General features: G+C 39.0%; 1 protein-coding gene across 2 annotated transcripts in view; it reads left to right on the top strand.

Moving 5' to 3' along the window:
• Positions 1–22,402, top strand: part of LOC108293389 (mitochondrial intermediate peptidase) — a 163,527-nt gene that overhangs the window by 75,908 nt on the left and 65,217 nt on the right. For both annotated transcript variants that reach the window (XM_037733523.1, XM_017514721.2), the window contains exons 15-16: positions 12,304–12,378; positions 15,463–15,582. In XM_037733523.1, the coding sequence (XP_037589451.1) occupies positions 12,304–12,378; positions 15,463–15,582 (195 nt within the window). The remainder of the gene's footprint in view (positions 1–12,303; positions 12,379–15,462; positions 15,583–22,402) is intronic.

Here is a 22,402-nt window from a genome sequence, read left to right as displayed (position 1 = left end):
TTTCAAGTCATCGTGATGACTGTTTTTTTCTAAGTCAGGTATCTCAAGCTTTAACACAAACCACCTGGGGACCTGGATAAAATACAGATTCTGATTAGTGGATGTGAAGTAGGTTCAGGATTCTGTATTCCAAGAATTGCCCAGATGCTGCTGATGCTGTTGTTCTCTACTTGCTTTGGGCATCATATACTTGGGTAATTATTGCTCTTACAATCCCTACCTAGGGGAAAAAACAAGTTGCAATTCTGAGCAAGACACAGATTTTACCTTCTTAATGTAAGAAGGAGGTCAGTTTTATAGTCTTTCATTTTCCCTTTCTGGCCATAAATGTGTTCTGGCATTAAAAGCAATAGAATAAATGAGCACAGGGAGCCCTCTCGAGCATAGCTATGTGTTTGGGTACACAAAGACGGTGGGGACCCTAAGCCTAGTGTCCTTAAAGGGACCTTTCATAGAAGAATGGCTGATTGTGTCTCACAGAGTCTAGTTGGTGCTCCAGAAATTTATGTTTAAACCATTGGATGTATCATGGGTATAGGATGAATCAATTAACTAAATACTTGAAATAGGAGCATATAGTTATTCAGTCGTACAGCCTTGTGGAATGGGGCCTTGTGAGGCAACCACTCCAGGGCTTAGGTCAGTTCTTTTTAGTTTATAGGCAACTTTGGCATATTAGACAAGCTGTATTCTCTTGTTGTCATATAGTCAAATCTTGAGTTATTAGAAATAAACACAGGAATTACTGTTTTAAAGTACAGTGGTAATTACGGAAAAATTCAGGTTGGATTATTACAATAAGCACATAGGTCACTGTAGTTAATTATTGGCATATTATATTCTAATTGTAGAAACAACATTTCTACCTTTTTCCTATTTTAAAAAACCACCCATTATGTTTGATCTCTGCATTTGAAATACCACGGCTACAGTACTACAAAGGGCACCATTGTTAGGGTAATTGCGCTTCCTACACTGTAAATGATTGCTCTCTTCTAAATTCCCTCGTTGGTTTGTCTGTACCTCTTTTGTAGCTTTTGGTGCATTTTCCCATGGTTTATTAATTCTGAAATACATTTGGCCCTTCCATGTCCATAGAGCCAACCAACCATGAATCGAAAATATTTGGAAAAAAAAAAATAGTAATAGGAACAATACAATTTTTAAAAAACAACAACAAAAAAGCACAGTGTAACAACTATTTACATAGCATTTACTTTGCATTAGGTATTGTAAGTAGTCTAGAGATGACTTAAAGTACACAAGAGGATGTGCATCATAGGTTATATGCAAATACTATACTATTTCATACCAGGGACTTGAACATGTATGGATTTTGTTCTGGGAGGAAGGTCCTGGAACTAACTCCCCTCAGATACTGCAGGTTCCTTTTCTGATTCCAGGTAGCAGGATCAGGTGAGATTCAGTGTGTATTACCCAGCTGCCTCGTAGGATGCCTTGCACATGGTGGGAAGCTGGTGAAGATGAGCCCAGAGAGTCTCGGTGACAGGTCTCACCTGCTTTTCTTGTTTTGTCTTCTCTCTGTCTCTCACAGCCCACTTAGTAAGCACAGGAGGCAGCCAGCTTCAAACCAGGGCTCATCTGGACTCAGTGGGGTTCTATAGTGACAAAAAAAACTACAGATATTTTTATAAAAGAAAGTAGGAAAGGGCATACATTATTGGAAGTATAAAGCACACTCAGTAAAAACTAGTTTGTAATAAATTCACATTAACATAATTTCTCAAGCTATTCTCAAGACTTTTTTTTTTTTTTTTTTGAGATGGAGTTTCGCTCTTGTTACCCAGGCTGGAGTGCAATGGCGCGATCTCGGCTCACCGCAACCTCTGCCTCCTGGGTTCAAGCAATTCTCCTGCCTCAGCCTCCTGAGTAGCTGGGATTACAGGCACCCGCCACCATGCCCAGCTAACTTTTTGTATTTTTAGTAGAGACGGGGTTTCACCATGTTGACCAGGATGGTCTCCGTCTCTTGACCTCGTGATCCACCTGCCTCGGCCTCCCCATTCTCAAGACTATTTAAAGTAGTCTGCCCTTGTTACGGGATACAGATTTTTTAGAAAACTGTTTCTGAATGACTCCATAGTAAGATAGTTTGTAAAGGCTGCAGATTGCAAAGCTTTATTGAGGGTATAACTAGATTTACTATTGTATTTCAGTAAAATGCCTCCATAAAAATAACAGTTGATAGGTGATATCTGAAAAAATAGCAAAATGGAATTCTGCCTCTTTTTACTGTGGATAAAGAAAATGTTGAAGGAGGGAAACATGGAGCTTGCAGTTGGTATTATTTGGTGTTTTTCAGTGTGGAGGCAGTGTTGGATGCTGGCTGTTTTTCTTCTGTTTTGGAGCAGATAAATTAGAAGGACTTTTGTGGATCAGCGAAGGCATTGTGCATTGAGGAACCCAGGGCGCCTTCTCTGCACTATCCATTTGTTCCCTGGCCGTAAGGAAAGGCAAATTCGTGTGCTTTTGTGAGCTCCGTCTACTTGCATTCCTTAGAAATACACACTCCGATGGGGCGGTGGAACTGGCTCAGGCGCCAGAGCTGCAGGACGCCCTGCAGGCGAGTTCCCGGAATGCCTGGGGGTTGTGCTGGCCTGCAGGAGGCAGAGACAGGGTCCACGGAGAAGAGCTGAAGAGGAGCTTTCCAATAAAGTGGGTGTAAATATAAGACTGGAAAGAAGCCTTAAGATAGCGAGAATCATAGCTGTATTTATTCCTTTATTTCTTTAAGACATTTTATTTACAAGAATTTTTTCTTTTTATTAGTAAAAGTTTACATTTAATTGCTTTACCAAGTCATTTTCCAACCAGTGTTCTACTTATTAAATCACCTGATTATAAAAGATGTATGGGGTGGGGGAGACAGGTGTTCTCTGCTCAAATAATTTTGGAAAATGGGTGTAGCATTAAGTGGGTTTTTATAAAGGGAGGACGACATGTAATTTAATATGCTAAAAACTGGGATCCCCAAGAAAGGTGTTCAGTGGAGTGAATTTCCTAGACCCACCTGACCTGCTTTTATCGTTGGCTCTTCTTCCACAGGCAGGGCCTCTGTTCAGTCTGCGTAAGGACGGGAGTCGGACAACAGGAGGCCAAGTAATTTCACTCAACTAGCTTCTGTAGATACAAAATTAAGAGTGCCCAAAGAGTTTCTCACACTTAATTTAACTACTTAACCCATTTTTAAACTGACACATCTGTAAACTTCTTCAGGAAGGCATGTACAATATACTGTGTGTGGAACACGTGGAATGAAAAGTGGTTTTTGTTACGTGTGTGCTGACTGAAGAGACCACCTAAACAGGCTTTGCGTGAGCAACAAGGCTGTGTGTTCACTAGGGTGCGAGCAGGCTGAGTCCGAAAAGAGAGGGACAGTTTAGGGTGTTTTTTTCCCAAGCCAGGGATGGGGAGAGGTGGTGTCACAGGGTCCAGTGTCACAAGTTTGACCTATCAGTTGAGGCAGGAACAGTGGTAGAGTGTTGCAAGGTCAGTTAATCAGGCCACAGGGTCACAGGGTATCACAAGGTTGACATATCAGTTGAGGCAGGAACAGTGGTGGAATGTCGCAGGGTCAGTTAATCAGGCACTGCAGGAGCTAGCTGCTGTTCTTCTTTTGCAGTTTTTCTGTTACCTCAGACTCAGGCTCCAGGAGGCCGTCTGGAAGTGTACGTGTGGGTCACAGGGGTTACCATGGTTTGACTGTGGTGTAGTCCATGGTGCAGTCAGTTCAAAGAACTTGCAGTTTTTTCTTTTTCTTTCTCTCTCTTTTTTTTTTTTTTTTTTTTTTTTTTTTTTTTTTTTTTTTTGAGACCGAGTCTCGCTGTTGTCACCCAGGCTGGAGTACAATGATGCAATCTCAGCTTACTGCATCCTCCGCTTCCCATGTTTAAGCAATTCTCCTGCCTCAGCCTCCCAAGTAGCTGGGATTACAGGTGCACGCCATAATGCCTGGCTAATTTTTGTATTTTTAGTAGAGATGGGGTTTCACTGTGTTGGCCAGGCTGGTCTTGAATTCCTGACTTAAGGTGAGCCACCCGCCTTGGCCTCCCAAAGTGTTGGGATTACAGGCGTGAGCTACCACGTCCAGACTTTTTTTAATTTATTTTTTTCTTTTCTTTTCTTTCTTGTTTTTTTTTGAGACCAAGTCTCTCTCTGTCACTCAGCCTGGAGTACAGTGATGTGATCTCACCTCACTGCAACCTTTGCCTCCTGGGTTCAAGCGATTCTCCCACCTCAGCCTCTTGAGTAGCTGGGATTACAGGCATCCACCAACATGCCAGGCTAATTTTTGTATTTTTAGTAGAGACGGGGTTTCACCATATTGGCCAGTCTAGTCTCGAATTCCTGGCTTTGTGATGTACCTGCCTTGGCCTCCCAAAGTGCTAGGATTACAGGTGTGAGCCACTGTACCCGGCCTTTAATTTATTTTTTAATAAAAGATGGAGAATTGGTGCTGTATTGCAGATAAAATATGTAACACATAGAGATTTATAGTTCTCTCACTAAAACTTTGGGATTAGATGTTTGGGATTTGGAATTTTCTAGATTTTTATAAAATTAATATGGTTTATATTATCAGAAGAAAAAATTACAACAAATATGGTTATAGATCTGTTTCTATTTTATATGTGATTCATGAATTGAGCAGCCTCCATTCTACAAAATAAATGAAAGCTCCCCCTGGGCAATAGCGGAACAGTGGGTTTTTTAAGGTGGGAACAAGGAAACAGAACAACAGAAGAAAAAGCTGGTTGGTTAGCACCAGGTTCCTTTTTTGTAGGGGTTAAAGCAAAGGGAGTTACCTTATTACACTGACTCAGGTAGACTGGGGTCTCCTATTTCAGGAATCACTGATCTGTATGGGATCTGTCTGCTTCTCTAAAACTTCTGTTTGATTGTGTGGCATTTAGCATGAGTGACTCTATGTGGTGGTTTCGTCTGTTGGGGCCTAGTGCAGGAGCTCAGTGTAAAACAGGCCTCCCGTAATTTTTGTTTATCCATATACTGTATATGTTGAATATTAAAAAAAACAGAAGAAATGAATAAACCTAGCTAGTTCTGGCCGAGTACCCAGCAGTGAAACACATTCATATTTCTGCATATTCACAACGCGTAAGGGCAGATATTTTTAAAAGATAAATACTTTACAAACTTGACATTTGTCCAGGCCAGGTCTTGCCATCTAATGTGTTTCTGTCAATTTATGAAATGCTTCCAGTCTCCAGACGTTTCTGGATTATGGAATTTCAGATAAGGGGTCTAGACCAGTACTCATAGGAATTAGAATGAGGCACATCATTGAATTTCCCTCTCTGCTGTTAGGTTTCACCTAAAGCTGCATTACGTATTTTAAATTAGGCTTAAAGATTTCTCCGTACATAATAAACTCTAACCTAACTAGAGGCATAAGCAACCTGTAACCTACCCTTGTACCAGTCACAGGCTGTTCAGACCTTGTTCAAATAAGGCAAAAGTGAGCTGGAACCAACCCAGCTGTTTCTGTACCTCATGTCCATTTTCTGTAGAGCATTTTCCTTTTCCTGCCCATAAATACTGTCAGATTATATGGCAGCTCCTGAGTCTCTCTGAACTATTCTGGTTCCAAGGACTGCCTGGTTTTCAAAGTGTCTTTTGCTCTATTAAACTCCGTTAAATTTGTTTATTTATTTATTTTTGAGACTGAGTCTCACTCTGTCACACACGCTGGAGGAGTGCAATGGTGTGATCTTGGTGTACTGCAACTTACTACCTCCCAGGTTCCAGCCTCCTGGGATTACAGGTTTCCGCCATCATGCCTGGCTAGTCTCTTTTTTTCTTTAGTAGATATAAGGTTTCACCACGTTGGCCAGGCTGGTCTCTAACTCCTGACCTCAAGTGATCTGCCTGCCTCAGCTTCCCAAAGTGCTGGGATTACAGGCGTGAGCCACTGTGCCCAGCCAAACTCTGTTAAATTTAATTTGTCTAAAGTTTTTCTTTTAACATTGCTTAGCCCACTGCAAAACCCAGAGCTCAATGTATGGCCCAACTGTGAAAATGACATGGAATTATAGGAAACATGTTTTAATGTGCCCAACTCAATTCTGACCTCATTTTATATTTCTGCCTTCATTTTTCCTTATCTAACTTCTTCATCTATCAATCATATACTAATTGCATATGAAATTACAAACTATATTCACTGAATGTTTTATTACTAGTACTGATCCTTTTGTGGGGGAACTTGTTGAAGTATCAGTAAAACAAATTTTGCATGGAAGTGCCTTTGCCACCAAGGGGCAGCATACCTTAATCTTAGTCACAGGATCAAATTTTGAGGGGTACACAAACAAATTGAAAGTGAATCAGCAAGCCCAAAGTTACACACCTGCAGCATACATCACAGACATCACCTCCTTGTGATGCAGGTATCAGAATTTTCATGCTTTCAAGGGCAGAGGGTGATGTTTCATCGTTCTTGTTATAGGAAAAATTATTCCTGACAGTCATTAAAGAACAGTAAGGCAGACTTTATCGGGGGGCTACTGCAGTGAGGTTTGGTAGTAGGGGAGAGATTCTGCTCAACTCCAACTATACAAGGAAAAGTAGAGATTTATAGCCAAGGAACGAGGGAGTGGAGGGAGTTGGAGGGTAAAAAATTACTAAGGTGGGGAAGGCAGGATTCTCACTCGGCTGAGCAAACTGCTTGAGACAGCACTCAACTATACTGTCATACGTGCCGAAGCATTTCAGGTTTCTTCATGATAGTCTCTGATGATGTCTAATCCCTGACTTACAAGGATAATTTGCTGTTTCTAAAGTTTTTCTGCCATTGTGTTTGGTTTGGTTTGGTTTTTCTCCTTTGGAGGCTAAGCCCAAATGGCATTACTTAATGATATTCTGAACTGTTTGGGATTTGCCCATCCACCAAGGATGCAGAAAGCTCAAAAAGCACTGCTGGCAACCAGCCTCCCTACAGGAAAAGGCAGGTAGAATGCTAACTTTTCTCAAGCTCATAGAAAAGCTGAGGTCTTAGGGCCCTCCGGTGTCGGAATCCAAAGAGATACAGATGGCTCACCTGTGGCAGAGCATGGGCGGAAAGGCTGACGGCCGTACAAGGGGTCAGAAGAGATCAGTAACGCTGTAGCAAATTGTTGGAGACTCATTGTGGACTGGAATATCAGTCTGGAATACCAAGGGCCCCAATACCGGGGGCGTTTGCATTCACTTGTAGGCCATTTTCTGTCGGCCTCCTCTGGGTGGGCGCTCATGAAAGCAGCGTGGGAAACCAGCCAGGCCTCCTCCATGTTGTAGGAAGTGATTGGCTACTGCTACAGGAATAGCAGAAAACCGTGCTCTCCCTTCTACTGTAATGGGTTAAGTTCATGGAATGAATGGTATTTCTGGATTAATTGGATATTGTGAGGCAGCCATTTCAGTGGTCAGGAGTTAGAATACTAGAAACAGCCTGAAAAGCCCAAAAGAGCTTCCCAGTCCTAACGTTTCTTGCAGTTGTTCTTTACCATGATTAGTTAATATAAACGTTCTTGATTTATAGCATTCTTAATATGCTGGTAGGATTCTAATTTTTAATAAGAATGTTAGCGTCCATATCCTCAGAAGAATTGAGAAATTATATGTCAGTGTTGGGATAGGAGATTTACAGATCCGTAGAAGGGAGTATTTTCTGCCTTGAAAATTATGGAAATTGAAGTAGTATCTCTTAAAACATGCAGCTGATAATACGGAGAAAGTTATTTCTAATGGCTCAGACTTTGGTAAATTTTCAAATTCGATATAATGAACATAATTATTCAGGGTTTAGGTGTTATAAATCCATTTTCATTTATACATAATTGCATGTTACCTATCACCTTAGATGTTAATTCTGTTTCTTTAATGTAGCAGATGGGAGAGTCTTCTGTTTAGGAGACAATAATATTAAACATCTGTGCTGCTCTGTAGACTTAATTGCTTTTGGAATTATAGCAAAATGGATTACAGTCAACTCTCTGTGTCTGTGGCTTCCGCCTCTGGAGTCAACCAACAGCAGATCAAAATTATTTGGGGGCTGGACACAGTGGCTCATGCCTATAGTCAGCCACTCAAGATCTTAGCTGAAGTGGGAGGATCTTTGAGCCCAGGAGTTCAAGGATGCAGTGAGTTATGATTGTGCCACTGCACTCCAGCCTGGGCAATACAACGAGACCTTATTTCTGAGAGAGATACATATATTTTATATACATATATATCTTTTATTGATATGTATAATAATATATATTTATATGTGTATATGGGGAAGAAAAATGGATGATTTTGTACTGAACATGTACAGACCTTTTTTCTTGTTATTATTTTCTTTCTTTTCTTTTCTTTTTTTGAGACGAAGTTTCACTCCTGTTACCCAGGCTGGAGTGCAATGGCACGATTTTGGCTCACCGCAACCTCTGCCTCCTGGGTTCAGGCAATTCTCCTGCCTCAGCCTCCTGAGTAGCTGGGATTACGCACACGCCACCATGCCCAGCTAATTTTTTGTATTTTTAGTAGAGACGGGGTTTCACCATGTTGATCAGGATGGTCTCGATCTCTTAACCTTGTGATCCACCCGCCTCGGCCTCCCAAAGTGCTGGGATTACAGGCATGAGCCACTGCGCCCGGCCCCTTGTTATTATTTTCTAAAACATACACTATAACAAGTATTTGCACACTAGAGGTGATTTCAGATATACAGGAGGATATGCATAGGCTAAATGCAAATACTGTACCCTTTCACAGCAGGGACTGGTGCAGCTACAGATTTTGGTATCTTTAGTGCGTCGTGGAACTAGTTCCCCCATCTATACCAGGGAACACGGTAATTCAGTATTGGTTATCATGGCCACGATTGGTAAGCAATATTTACAGAAGAAAACCTTGACAAGGAACCATTTTTAAATTTCAGTTTTAATTTCTAAACATTGTTTATTTTAAAAAAATCTTTACATATAACTTTAAAAGAAAATCAGTTTGTATGGTATTTATTTTTCCAAATTTGTTATTTTTTAAAAAGGAAGTATTTTCTAAGAGAATAAGCATCTAACTTCATTTCAATTAATACATTTAATTCCAGTTGACTAACCATCAAACTAGGTTTTTTTTAAAAAAAGAACATTTATTTTTCTATCTTCAGCATGCTTATTTTTTATTTGCGATTTGATGAGTTAATGATTTTATCCTCTGAACTATTCTACTAGGATTGTACTTATTCTCTTCTTGTGTATTTCTTTATAAATGAATGTTCTTTGTATCTGTTACAATATGTATCATAGACATTGAATACATAATTGGAGCACTTAATTTTTTATTTTGAAATAGTTATAGATTCACAGTAAGTTGAAAAAAAAAATGTACACAGGTCCTATGTCCCCTTCACTCAGTTTTCTCCAGTGGTAGCATTTTTTGTTTTTTTCTAAATTTGCATTGTTTTTTAAAGGCAGTATCTGGTTTGCCCATAGGGAAGAAAGCCTAATAATGGCATTGAGTGAGTGAGGGAGGGGAAGAAGAGGGCACGGCCAACTGCCCATCCCATCATAGTCTGGAACTAAGCATCCAGGGTTTCTCTGGGGTCCCTTTGGCCAAAAGGGGGTCTGTTCGGTCAGTGAGGGGCTTAGAATTGTATTTTTATTTCTTAGGATGGAGACAGGACCTGGCGTGGCTCAGTTTCCCAGCTTCTCCAGTGGGGGCCTCCTTTCCTGTCCACTGCTGGTTTCTGCCTTCTGCCAACAGCCTTGTTCTTTCCTGCCCTTTGCATGTGCTGTTTCTTCTGCCTGAAATGCTTCTTTCCCCTTCCTACCCATCCCTCTCTTGTCTAATTAATACCTATTCATTTTGCAAATCTCACTCCTGCGTCCATCAAGCCATTCAAGGTCACAGGCCATTTTTTCCCAGCACACATTACAGTTAGTAACTGTGGAATTGGTGCTTATGTGGACAATGCTGGTTGGGAAGCTTTGGGGGCAGGCACCCCACTGTTGCCCACTGTTTGTGCCCTTTGTGCCTAATACAGTGCTTGCTCACATGGTCTTCGTATGTGTTAGTTAAATGAGAAAATATTGTCACAGCTTCATGGGTTCTTCTTGCCCACTGCCCAGAAAAGCTAATGCACTGAGAACAGCAGGCATTGCAGCAGAGAAAGAGTTTAATGTAGCAGGACCAGCCAAGAGGAAAACAGGCATTTCTCAAATCCACCTTGCTGAGAACTTGGAGTTTTTGGAGTTACTTTATCAGGCAGGGACCTGGGGAACTGAAACAGTTGTTAGGATTCATGTTACATTTAAAAGATTTTTCAGGCTTCATCCACAGCCTGGATGGATGAAATCCAGGAGTGGATGAAATCACAGGCATGTCTAAACTGTCTTTGCACAGCTGAGTCAGTTCCTGGTTGGGGGGTGGGTCTCAGGACCAGGTAGCATCTCTTGGTTTGTCAAAATGCTAAATATGAAAAAATACCTCAAAGATCAGTTCTCTAGGTTCCACAGTGGTGATGTTATCTGCAGGAGTAGTTGGGGAAGTTACAAGTTATAGCTTCCAGTTATGTGATTCTGTGGCAGTAAGCAATTTATAGAAAAGCAAACTTAGCAGTGGCAGGTCTGTCATTGTTTAAGTGTGTCTATTGTTCAGCAAAGCCCAGGCCCCTACCATAATTCAAATCCAGCCTTAGGAATGTGGTTTCAGTCCCCAAACAAGCAGGAAGGTCAGTTTTCCTTGCCTCCAAGTTTAACTATAAACCAAATTTTTCTCACAGTTCTCTTGGCCTCTGCACTAGAATAAGCTAAAGACAGTGTACCCTGTGAGGTGAGAAGCGGGATGGAGTCAGTCATGTTAGACTTCTCTTATTTACAATTCTGCTAAAGTGGTTTCAGTATCATCCTTCCACATATACTTTTTTTGTAAAAATAAAACTCTTAAAACTTGGTGACGCCTGAAAAATCTTTTAAATGTAGCATGAATCCTGTCAACAACATAAAATATGATATAAAGTAAGGTTTAAAGAAACGTGAACATTTTTATGCAATCTATTGGCAGATATGGCTTAACTAAATCTTGACTTTAAAAAATCTTGTTTGAGGAAATATTTCTTTCATACAAGATGGGTGCCCCTGGTGTTAGAAGGCCCCAGGCCTGTGACCTGTACCAGAATCCACATTATGTAGCTTCATCGCATCTGTGTCTTAAGTCTTTAAAATTGTCTTTTCTGCCGAGTTTGCTTCTCATGCTGACAAAGGGAAAGAGAAGAGGCTGCAGGTTTGTCATCTGAGCAGTCAGCAGATTCTGTGTCTTTCACTTAAGAAGCCATTTCCTAGCAGTTCTTGTATTAGTTCATTGATTCACAAACCTTTCCTGAGTGTCTGCCGGCTCCAGGCACTGTTCTAGGCCCTGGGTGTGGACGCCTACAAAGCAGTGGCTAGTTCTCCCTTCCAGCAGACAGTCCTCAGTCTCATTCACAGGTGCTAAATCTATAGAGCCAAACCACTGAGTAACTTGCCATTGGTCTTTATATAATGTGTTTCTCTTTAGAGGGCCTTTTAGCTTAGCTAGGTTGTAAATAGTTCTGTAAATTGATATGTTTCTTTAATAAACATCAGTATTAATTATTTTAAAATTGAGTGAGATGGAGCAAATTTCTTGTTCAACTACATTGTTAATTTATTTCTAAGAGGATCTGTGTGTTACAGAGTTAGGCCTAATTCATCTCAAAAAGAAAGCCTTAAATCACATAGGGACATTAAACTAAGTGTCCAAGCTCTACAGTTCTTTCAAGTTGGAAAAGAAAATATCCAATTCACTATTATGACTATTTGTTAGGATGTCAGTTCAGCATTAACACTGACTGACCCACCATGAATTACCATTTATTTCTTGACATTCTCGTCTTTTAGTCCGATTGTCAGTTATTATATGTGCTTAAAAGTCAAGAGAGTATTTGAACAGGTACTCACTGATAGCAAAGTAACAGTAAAAGTATTCTGTTTAAGGTTTTAAATAGATTTTTAAAGATCAGCGCCAGTATCTTAGTTCCACATAATCCTGTATTTTCAGGTACAAACCCTTATTTGACAATTACCACTTTTCGAAATAAAACAGAATGTCTTTATTCATGCTGTCTTGCCAACTAAAATAGTTATGATTTTTAAACTATAATGAAATTATGTTACTGGTTTTACATGTGTTCTTTTTAAATTCCCTGACTCATAAGTATAATATACATAGTACAGTGACGTATTAAACAGTTTGCTCACATACATATTCTTTTGTTTTATCAAGCCACTGCCAAAAAATATGGTGTCTCGTCTTTGTGAATCTAAAAAGGTTTGTGCTGCAGCTGATATGCAACTTCAGGTATGTACGTACCTTTGTTCTGAAGTTTTCCAGAGTCATTATCCCAAATAAATATATAACTTTAAATTCTTGCCAATTATACCTATTTATTATAATAATTATGCTTCTAAAGCATCTTTCATCTGAGTTCAAAGAACTTGACCAAAATTGACTCATACATCCTCACACTGCCCTTATGAAGTAGGCGTTAAATAAGGTTATTTTCCGGCTGGGCGCAGTGGCTCATGCCTGTAATCCCAGCACTTTGGGAGGTAAAAGTGGGCAGATCCATGAAGTCAGGAAGTCGAGACCAGCCCGACCAACATGGTGAAACCCTGTCTCTACTAAAAAAACAAAAATTAGCCAAGCATGCTAATGAGTGCCTGTAATCTCAGCTACTCAGGAGGCTGAGGCAGGAGAATTGTTTGAACCCTGGAAGCAGAGGTTGCAGTGAGCTGAGATTATGCCACTGCACTCCAGCTTGGGCAACAGAGCCAGACTCCGTCTCAAAAAAAAAAGATTATTTACCATTTTCAGTTGGGAAAAATCAAAGCCTAGAAAAATTACATGAATTCTTCTAATCACGCATTTCACTGACTAAATTAAGGCTCAAACTTAATTATGTATGTATATGCTTATTCATTTTGTGTCTTTTAAAAATTTTTGGTTTTAGATTTGAAGTTTAGATAGTAACTACTGTTAGTTTTAGATAATATTCACAACCAACTTCCCAGGTTTCCAGATAAAGACGAGAAAACTTTCATGAACCATCTGGATGCCAGGTCTGCATGACACCAGATGCATAGATGTTTGTAATGACTGAGATTGTTTATGGAATTCTCACTCCTCCTCAGATCTTGAGAGTTATGTAAACACCCTAAACTCCCATCTTTCATCTGAGGCAGTATTCACTTTATGATGATTCAGTTACCTGTTTAAGAAAGTAACCACTATTTAATTGCTTTTTCGTTTTGTAAAATTCAATCCCTGGGAAGTAATGAATGTGCTCTGTTTTTCTGTACCTTGAAACATGGAATACATGTTTCAATGTAGGAAATCTGTTATATAGACAAAACCATGAATTTACATTTGCTTTACATTACTCAGTATCTATTCTATCAATATAAATTTTAAAGGATTTCTGAATTATTTTTAAAAATTAACATTACTTGGCAAAAGTCTTTTGATTTGCTGGTATCTTAGTAAAAGGCCTGCCTTTTAAAAGTCTGTTTTGTGGCTTTCTTCTTGCAAAGTTGTTCTAATAATTTTCTTTTAAAATGGAAAACCAACCTTTCCTTCCCCTGCCCTCCAAAAACAATAGCCCCTTAGAGACAGAGAGAGACAAAGGCCTGCTGGAGGAGCTGCCTGGGTCCAGCTTTTATATTACACTTGGACAGTGAAGACAAACAAGGGGGGAAGGAAGTGAATCGTCAGCTTTCTATGGGGACATAAACAGTGTTTTAAAAACTGTACATATTTTTAAATTATTGTTTTAAAATAGGCTCTTAATATTTTTCTGTGGCTTAATAAGCTTCTTGGTCCCAGGAATGCATTGACTCCCTGGGTGGGCAGATGGGCTTATCACTTTGGAGTTGTTTAGTTTATCAGCAAATAAGCATAAAAAGAATGCACATTTAATTTATTTTGTTCTCTTTTTGTATTTAATTTATTTTTGTCTGTTTTTATAGTTCAAAAAAGTTACCCCATGTTTGTATCATTTGTAAAAGGCATAAATGAAGACATGAAACTTTTGAATTCTGATTATTTATACACTGGGGCAAAATAACATCTCAGTTGAGGTTAGAATGTAAGAGTTTCAGTTCCTGTTAATTTGCTCTGTTAGAATATAGGTAAGACACTGAGTAATGTTGGCTCCTCTGATTATCCTTATGCATTGTTTTTCATGATAAAATGTAGAATTGAAAGAGCTATATTTAGCTGTATGTTTAGATTACCAGTTAGAAGAAAGCAATATTTATATTTAGGAAATGTCTGTATTTTTCTAGAGAAGGTTTAAACTTAACTCTATAATTTAGAACCATAATTCTATACCTAAATGCAGCCAGAAGCTAGAGGTCATTTAAATTTTTTCTTTTATTCAAACTAATCCTCACTTCTTTCAAGTCAACAGCTGCACATTCTCTACAAATCCCGTTTCTGAATCACAAAGATACATATCAGAAGCATAATTGCATGTCAAAATTTGTCCTATAAGGCATTTTCTACTTGCCTGCACGAAGTCAGATGTTCCAAGTCAGTGTTCAGAAACAATATTTGAGTCAAACGTTGCAGTGAAAAAGTACCTTATGTTTATTTTAGATTTCTATGCAAAATTTAGTTTTCAGTACTTTGTAAAGAACAGATTTCACATCCAAACTTTTTTGAGTGCTTTCTTTTCCTACTGTGTTTCAGTAGCCTGTATCCTCTACTCACAGGAGAGTGCTTCTTTTCCCCTGGTCACCTAGTTGAGCCAAAATTGTCCTATACAGCAGCTGCTTCCTTTGTACTTCCTGACTCCAGGTGTGGGGTTCTAGTTCCAGCCTCTCCAACAGCTGCATCAGAATTCTTGGATACATCTGTACGCACCGGATGCTGCGTTGCTATTTCTTTCTCTACCGCCACCACACCTATTTTTCTTTGACCTTTCATCACAAAATGAGGATTCTGACCATTTCATGCCTCTCATTTAAGATACATCAGGATTCCAGGAGGAAACCAAACAGGAGGGTCCAAAGTTGTAACTGTTTTTGTATATTTCCATGTACATATATTTTGGCAAAATTCCTGTTTTGTGGTCACATATTTAATTTGCCACATTGTACTTAAAGAGTATCTTATGGATGTGGTTCAAAATTCTTTAAAATTCTTATTTATGAAGAGGTTCTGGGAGCATTCCTTTTCATCTTTAGTGTGGTCTTAAATGTGGTATGAAATACATCTCAAACCATATAAGTTTATTTTTGTGACTGTTTGCAACTGTGATTTGCAAACAGATTTGCAAACTGTGATTTTTGTCACCCTAGTGCACCTGCAGCATCTTTGGTCCACCACATCTTGATGTGAGGATGGACCACCAAAACTAAGTAGATGTTTTTATCTGTCTAGGTCTTTTATTCCACTCTGGATCAAATCTACCATGGGAAGCATCCCCTGAGAAATTCAACCACAGACATTCTCAAGGAAACACAAGAGAAATTCTATGGCTTACCATACGTTCCAAATACTGTGAGTCCAGCATTTGCCTTCTGTTGTGTGTATTGAGTGGTTCTGCTAGTACTTCTGTAGATTGTGATCACCTTCCCCTTGGGAGGACCTGAAATCCCTATATGTATGTTGAGGCTTCACATGGCACACATGCTGGAAATTGCCTGGCTTGTTTAATATCTCCAACTACCCATTTATATGTTCTTATTTTCTACCTTCCAGCAGTGTTTTTCCTCCTTTCTGTAAATGTGGGGGTTAAAAACGCCATTGGAGTTGATCTATATTCTTCTTTTTAGTTATTTTTCTGTAATGTGAAAAATCATGATGTAAGATGAATGTAATTACCAATCCAGAATCATTTTCATTGCAAAGAGAATTAACATGTATTGAGTATCTTATATTGTACCAGGAATTATGATAGATGCTTTACATTTCTTATCTTGTTGAGTACCTATCAGGAGAGAGAGGAGGAGTAATGTTACCATTCATTGGATTCTAGGCGCCAGACTCTATCTACATTCTTTGGGAAAAGATCTCTAATTTAGCTCTCAAAATAACCTTATAAATTAGGTAATATCCTTGTATTTGGGGCTCATTTGGAGGCACATACACATTATATGTCCTGTCTGAGATCATCTAGGTAGTTAAATGAGTGTATCAGGGTTCAAAACAGCCTTTTTTCATCACTCAAAGGATCCTGTAAGGAGCAGTTGATCACCTGACTCCTGGTGCAATGAACAATGTGACTCCTGGTGCAGTTAGCAATGTGACTGACAACGTTACACAGGCCTCTGTCAGTTGCAAGTGATAGAAACACAGTTCACATGGACTTAAACAGAAAATGGAATTTATTGAGTCTTATAACTGAAAGGTGCAGGGGTATAGGGGTGTTTCAGGTAAGTTCGATTTAGGTCTCCCATAGTATTGTTAGAAATTTTTCTTTTTCTTTCCTCTCCTCAGCTCTGTGTTTTTCTGGGTTCCTTTCATTCTCAGGCAGTCTCCCCAGACTGGATGGTTTGATAACTACTGGTAGGTTCAGGTTTATGTCCTTCTAGCCTAGTTGGTCTAATTGAAGGAGAGCTAATTTGAAAGTGTTTTGTAAACTGTAAAAAGCAGAATAAATATCAAGTGATTTTATTTGCTATATGATTGGATAGCAGAACACGTTGTGCCAAGAGGTTAAGTTAATCAATAAACTACAACTGTCCACTAAATCGTCAGGTCCTAATGCTCAAATATGCATGGGAAAAGATCATATTTACCAGACAAGGGAAGCAACAGGATATTTTATCTTTATAATACCCCTTGTCATTAGTTTTCGATTGTCTTAGAAACTTAATCACCTGCTACAAGTAAATAATGCTAATCATCAGTTTTTGATCTTACATGTAATTTACTGTTCTAATACTTTGTACTGCTGAGCTCTTGATTATCTGTGCTAGTGAAAATTTATAGCGATAAGAATAATCTATTTCTTCGTGGAATAAATAATAAAAACAATTGCCAAGATTTTACTAGCATTTTCCAGTTCACAGAGCATTTCCTGACTCACCTGCTTTGGGGCTTGTCTGTTTTTGTTTTATCTTACATTCTTCTTTGTGGATATGAGTTAAATTTTATGACTAGTAAGTAGTAAAGTTATAGGAAGACTAACATTAGTAGAACTGGGATGCTGGCCAAAGCTGCAAAACTTCAGCTTGACTGAGTTGCTTGACCACTGCTTTTTTTAAAATCTTAAGTCTTATAATAATGTAACTATGTATCTTTTAAAAAGAAAACTCAACTTTTTTTACCATCCAGATTTCTTCTCTGTAATCATTTAATATGAAAATATGAAGTAATAGTGGCAACCAAACTCTGAATCAGCAATCCACAAATCACTATTAATTTGAAAGGAAGGGTGATGTTAAGTCCGTGTGCCTTGTCCTAATTCCTTTTGAGAAAATAAAAAGATGTATCTCTTTACTGGGATTAGCTCTACAATTCATCTTCAGTAGCCATCGCTCTTCATGTAAATTGTTTTAAAAGTCCTTTAAAAGAAGCATAGCTATGTTTAGAGAAAAAAAGACATTATTTTAAGGCTTGCCTTTAAAAAAAAAAGTCTGAGAGTTTGTTTAGATTTGCACAAATATCTTACTCTTCCTACTTAGAAACATCTGCATTTCCTCATTTGTTTCTCAATTCATTCTTCAAGCCTGTAACCTTCCCAACAGCACGTTGGTGAACTTGACCGCTCAGGATTCAAATAAAGCTGTAGGAGTTGAGACAGTGTAACATTGGTATGGGGATGCACAGATAGCAATGGAACAGGAACAAGAGCCCAAAAGCAGACTCGGCAAACTCACAGACTCTTGAATATAGGTTGAGTGATACTGTAGATCAGTGGGTGAAGAAGGAACAATTTTTTTAAAGTGGTGTTTTAGTGATTGATCATCTATAAGGAAAAAAAATGCAGCTCTGTATCACACTGCACACAAAAAATAAAGTTAAAGACCCAAATGTGTAAAGCTTTACATTTTTAGAGCATAATGCAAAAGAATATCTTTATGAGTGTGTGTGCGTGTGTGTGTGTGTGTGTGTGTGTTTTCTTTTTTTGTTTTTTGAGACAGAGTCTTGCTCCGTTGCCCAAGCTGGAGGGCAGTGGTGTGTTATTGGCTCACTGCAACCTCTGCCTCCTGGGTTCGAGCAATTCTCCTGCCTCAGCCTCCCAAGTAGCTGGGATTACAGGTGTGAGCCACCATGCCCAGCTAATTTTTGTATTTTTAGTAGAGATGGGGTTTTACCACGTTGGCCAGGCTGATCTCAAACTCCTAACCTCAGTTAATCCTCCTGCCTCGGCCTCCCAAAGTGCTAGGATTACAGGTGTGAGCTGCTGTGCCCAGCCATGATAGTGTTTTTTTGTTTTTTGTTTGTTTTCCTTTTTCTTCATCTTTCAACTTGAGATAGTGTGTTTTTATACCCACTCTGAATATCTTATATTTTGTACAGATAGTCCTGAAGTTGCAGTCAGGTCCCAATAAACCCATTGTAAGTTGAAACTGTCATAAGTCAAAAATACATTTAATACCCCTACACTGCTGAACATCATAGCTTAGCCTAGCCTACCTTGAATGTGCTCAGAACACTTGTATTAGCCCATAGTTGGGCAAACCCATCTAACGCAAAGCCTGTTTTATAATAAAGTGTTGAATATCTCATGTAATTTATTGAATACTGTACTGAAAGCAAAAACCAGAATGGTTATCTGGCATCCAGAGTACAGTATCTACTGAATGCATATTGCTTTCACACCATCGTGAAGTTGAAAAATCTTAAAGTTAAAAAATCTTAAGTAAGTTGGGGATTTTCTATATACAGTAGAAAAGCCATTAAATGTAAAGGAAAAGACTGACAAATTCAATGATATTGGAACTGAAATACCACATAGCATAAAACTTACCTTTTTTTTTTTTTCCTTGAGATGGAGTCTTGCTCTGTTGCCCAGGCTGGAGTGCAGTAGCGCAGTCACAGCTCCCTGCAACCTTTGCCTCCTGTGTTCAAGCAACTGTCTCACTTCAGCCTCTTGAGTAGCTGGGATTACAGGTGTCACTATGCCCGGCTAATTTTTGTACTTTTAGTAGAGATGGGGTTTCAGCATGTTGGCCAGGCTGGCCTTGAACTCGTGACCTCAAGTGATCTGCCCTCCTTGGCCTCCCAAAGTGCTAGGATTACATGTGTGAGCCACTATGCCTGGCCATTGGAAAATGATATATTTTTAAATTACTTTGAATGAGCAGAAGACATGGATTTGTAAAAAATGACATAAAATAACTTAAATATTAATCAGGGAATACACATTAAAACCACTTTACCATACTCCCAAAACATTTTACCATCACTGGTTTGGCAAAAAATAAAACAATTGACATTACCAGATGTTGGTAAGGATGTGGGGTCACAGGAACTCTTACACACTGCAGGTAGAAGTGCAAGTCGATGCAGGTAGAAGTGCAAGTCGATACAACCACTTTGCAAAACAGATCTGTGAAATCTGAATATGGACCACCCTGTGACCCAGCAATTCAATTCCCAATATAACCTAGAGAAAAATGTTGTACTTTCTCTACCAGGTATACTTTTCTGTACCAGGCATGAAAAATAGGAAGGTTTATAACAGCACTGTTTGTAAGTAGTTTTAACAAAAAAAAAAAAATATGAGGGGGTGGATTCTGGGAAGAACCCAAGTGATTGTCATCAGAGAAATTGATAAACAATTTGTGCTTACGGATGATGAGCCTCACAAGCATAAAGTGAAATAAATGAATACCACATGAATCAAACTAGTACATTTATATGAAGTTCAAAGTGATGCAAAACTAAGCAGTACATTGTCAGATAAATACATATGCCGTAAGACTATAAAGAAAAGCGAGGGAATTATAAGCACAGAATTCACAGGATGGGTTCACAGGAGTCTTAGAAATATTTTCTTAAACTGGTGGGTACATGGCTGATGACTTTGTCATTCTTTCTACTAATAGTAGACGTATAGTCTTGGCAGATAGAAAACACTTGCATATAGTCTTGGCAGATAGAAAACACTTGCATATAGTCTTGGCAGATAGAAAACACTTACAAGGATTAAAAGGTGAATTGGGCTACCAGGTATGGGGTATGCCACGAATGGATCTTGGCAAAGCTGCTGGTGGCTTGAACTAGAACAGTGACTGTGGAGAGTGGAAGGTTGAAATGGACCTGAGAACAGTGCAGAAGGCAGAATCAGTGCAGCAGGGGTGACTGGATATAGGGGTTGGGGTGATGATGAGCAAGATCCATGGGGATGAAGCGACTGCAAGGCTTTCAACTTCCGTATCAGATAGAAGATGACTTTGCAGTGCCTTCCCATGCAGGCCAAAGAGGGACAGTGTGAACTTGTCTCCAGAAATTCTTTCTCTGAAATGAATACTTTTATTTCCCCAAATACACAATGAGAAAAGGAAAATATAAGCCACAGAGAGTATTTATAATGCTTATAGAGTTGATACAAAGGTGGGTACATAATCAGGTCTAAACTTTTGGACAGTGATTTTGCATGTGATTTTGCATTTAGTGCTTCTTTAAGTGCATTAATTACTCATCTTGGGAATAACTGTTGCATTAGTTACCTTTCTTTGAGCAATACGTTTAAACAGCATTGAGCTGGCTTCTCTACTGCATAACTGCTTGGAGTCTGTGATATGCTCACGAACATTTTGAGTCTCTAGTGCTCTCCCTTCAAATCTATTAACCCTAGAAGTCTTCATGGATAATTTCCAGGCAGTAGCTTTATGTAGGTCATACTTTGGAAAACTGCATTTACGTGACTGTAACTATTTAACAGGGGCAGCTCCGTAGATACGCCATATGAAATAACGATGCTTTCTTTACAAGTCAATAAGTAGCCTTCTAGTGTCAGCATTTTATTTTGTGCATGCTGAGTCACTGTATAAAATATAAGCCAATTAGTACTTACTTGCTATTTTATCTAACAGTAGTTTGATGCTGGAAATCCAGAAGTTTCTACTCATTTGTGAATAGAAGGCAATAGCGAAGGGATACCAACAGGCTTGCCTTCTGCTGTTACCACTTCTCTTCCATTTAGAGAACAGTGTTGTGTTGTTGTGTTTTTTTATATTCATGACTGCCTCTTCTCAGAATAGTTTTTCCAAAGTGATTGTATATCTCTCCTATTTTTAATTCAGAAAATAGAAAATCTGTTATTTTTATTTTTACAGCATTCTAGGTTTGTAATTCCAGATTTCCACCCTCCTCTCTGACACAGTTGGTACATAGTTGTGTCCAGGAAGCTCTGGGATGAAACGTGTAGCCTTTGATCCTCTGATGCTGTCCTAATGTGTATTTTTCAAGTACAAAACGTGAACAGCTGACTCTAGGTTTTGAAGATCTGTTAATGACGCAGTTGTATTTTAGTGTTTTGACCTAATTTTGTAGGCTTGTGGGTTTGGGTGGTGAAGCTGTGTATCCAGCACAGCTGTTCTGAGTGAGTGTTCTCTGAATAAATCTTGCCAGCAGTGAGATTCCTTTTGCCCTTTAGAGACCTCAAATTGAAAACAGAATAAGAAAGTTTTGAGCACTGTAAGTATTTACATGAAAGTATAATAACATGTCTAAGAAAAGTGTCTTTCTTCACAACTCACAATTTAAAATTCACCATCTTGATGGCATAAAGTTGTTTAAAGCTAAAATGAAAAAGTTATTATGGGAAAGCAGTTACTAGGACTGAAGGATATGTTGATACTTGGTCCTTGTTAGAGCAAACACCAACGAAGAATATGACAAGAAAACATGTTTCTTGGGAATAGGATTGATTCTACTTTTAGGGTTTTATTTTCACATCCGGCAGCAAACTGGCATATTGTAGTGGCACAGTGTTAGCATTAGTTAAAAATTATTCTAATTTGGCCAGGCATAGTGGTTCACACTTATAATCCTAGCACGTTGGGAGGCTGAGGTGGGCGGATTGCCTGAGCTTAGGAGTTCGAAACCAGCCTGGGCAACATGGTGAAACTCTGTCTCTTCTAAAATACAAAACAAAATTAGCTGGGCATGGTGTTACGTGCCTGTAGTTCCAGCTACTCGGGAGGCTGAGACAGGAGGATCGCCTGAACCTGGGAGGTGGCAGTTCCAGTGAGCCAGAATCACACTGCTGCCCTCCAGCCTGGGCGACAGAGCAAGACTGTCTCAAAAAAAAAAAAATTATTCTAATTTACCCTAGAGAAGGGATGAGGGATGTATTAATTCATTCTCGCATTACTATAAAGAAATACCTGAGACTAAGTAATTTATTAAAAAAAAAAAAGGA

Source organism: Cebus imitator, unplaced genomic scaffold (genome assembly GCF_001604975.1).
Source record: "Cebus imitator isolate Cc_AM_T3 unplaced genomic scaffold, Cebus_imitator-1.0 Scaffold536, whole genome shotgun sequence".
In the NCBI taxonomy this organism is placed as follows: Eukaryota; Metazoa; Chordata; class Mammalia; order Primates; family Cebidae; genus Cebus; species Cebus imitator.
This window is presented reverse-complemented; position numbering and strand designations above follow the sequence as displayed.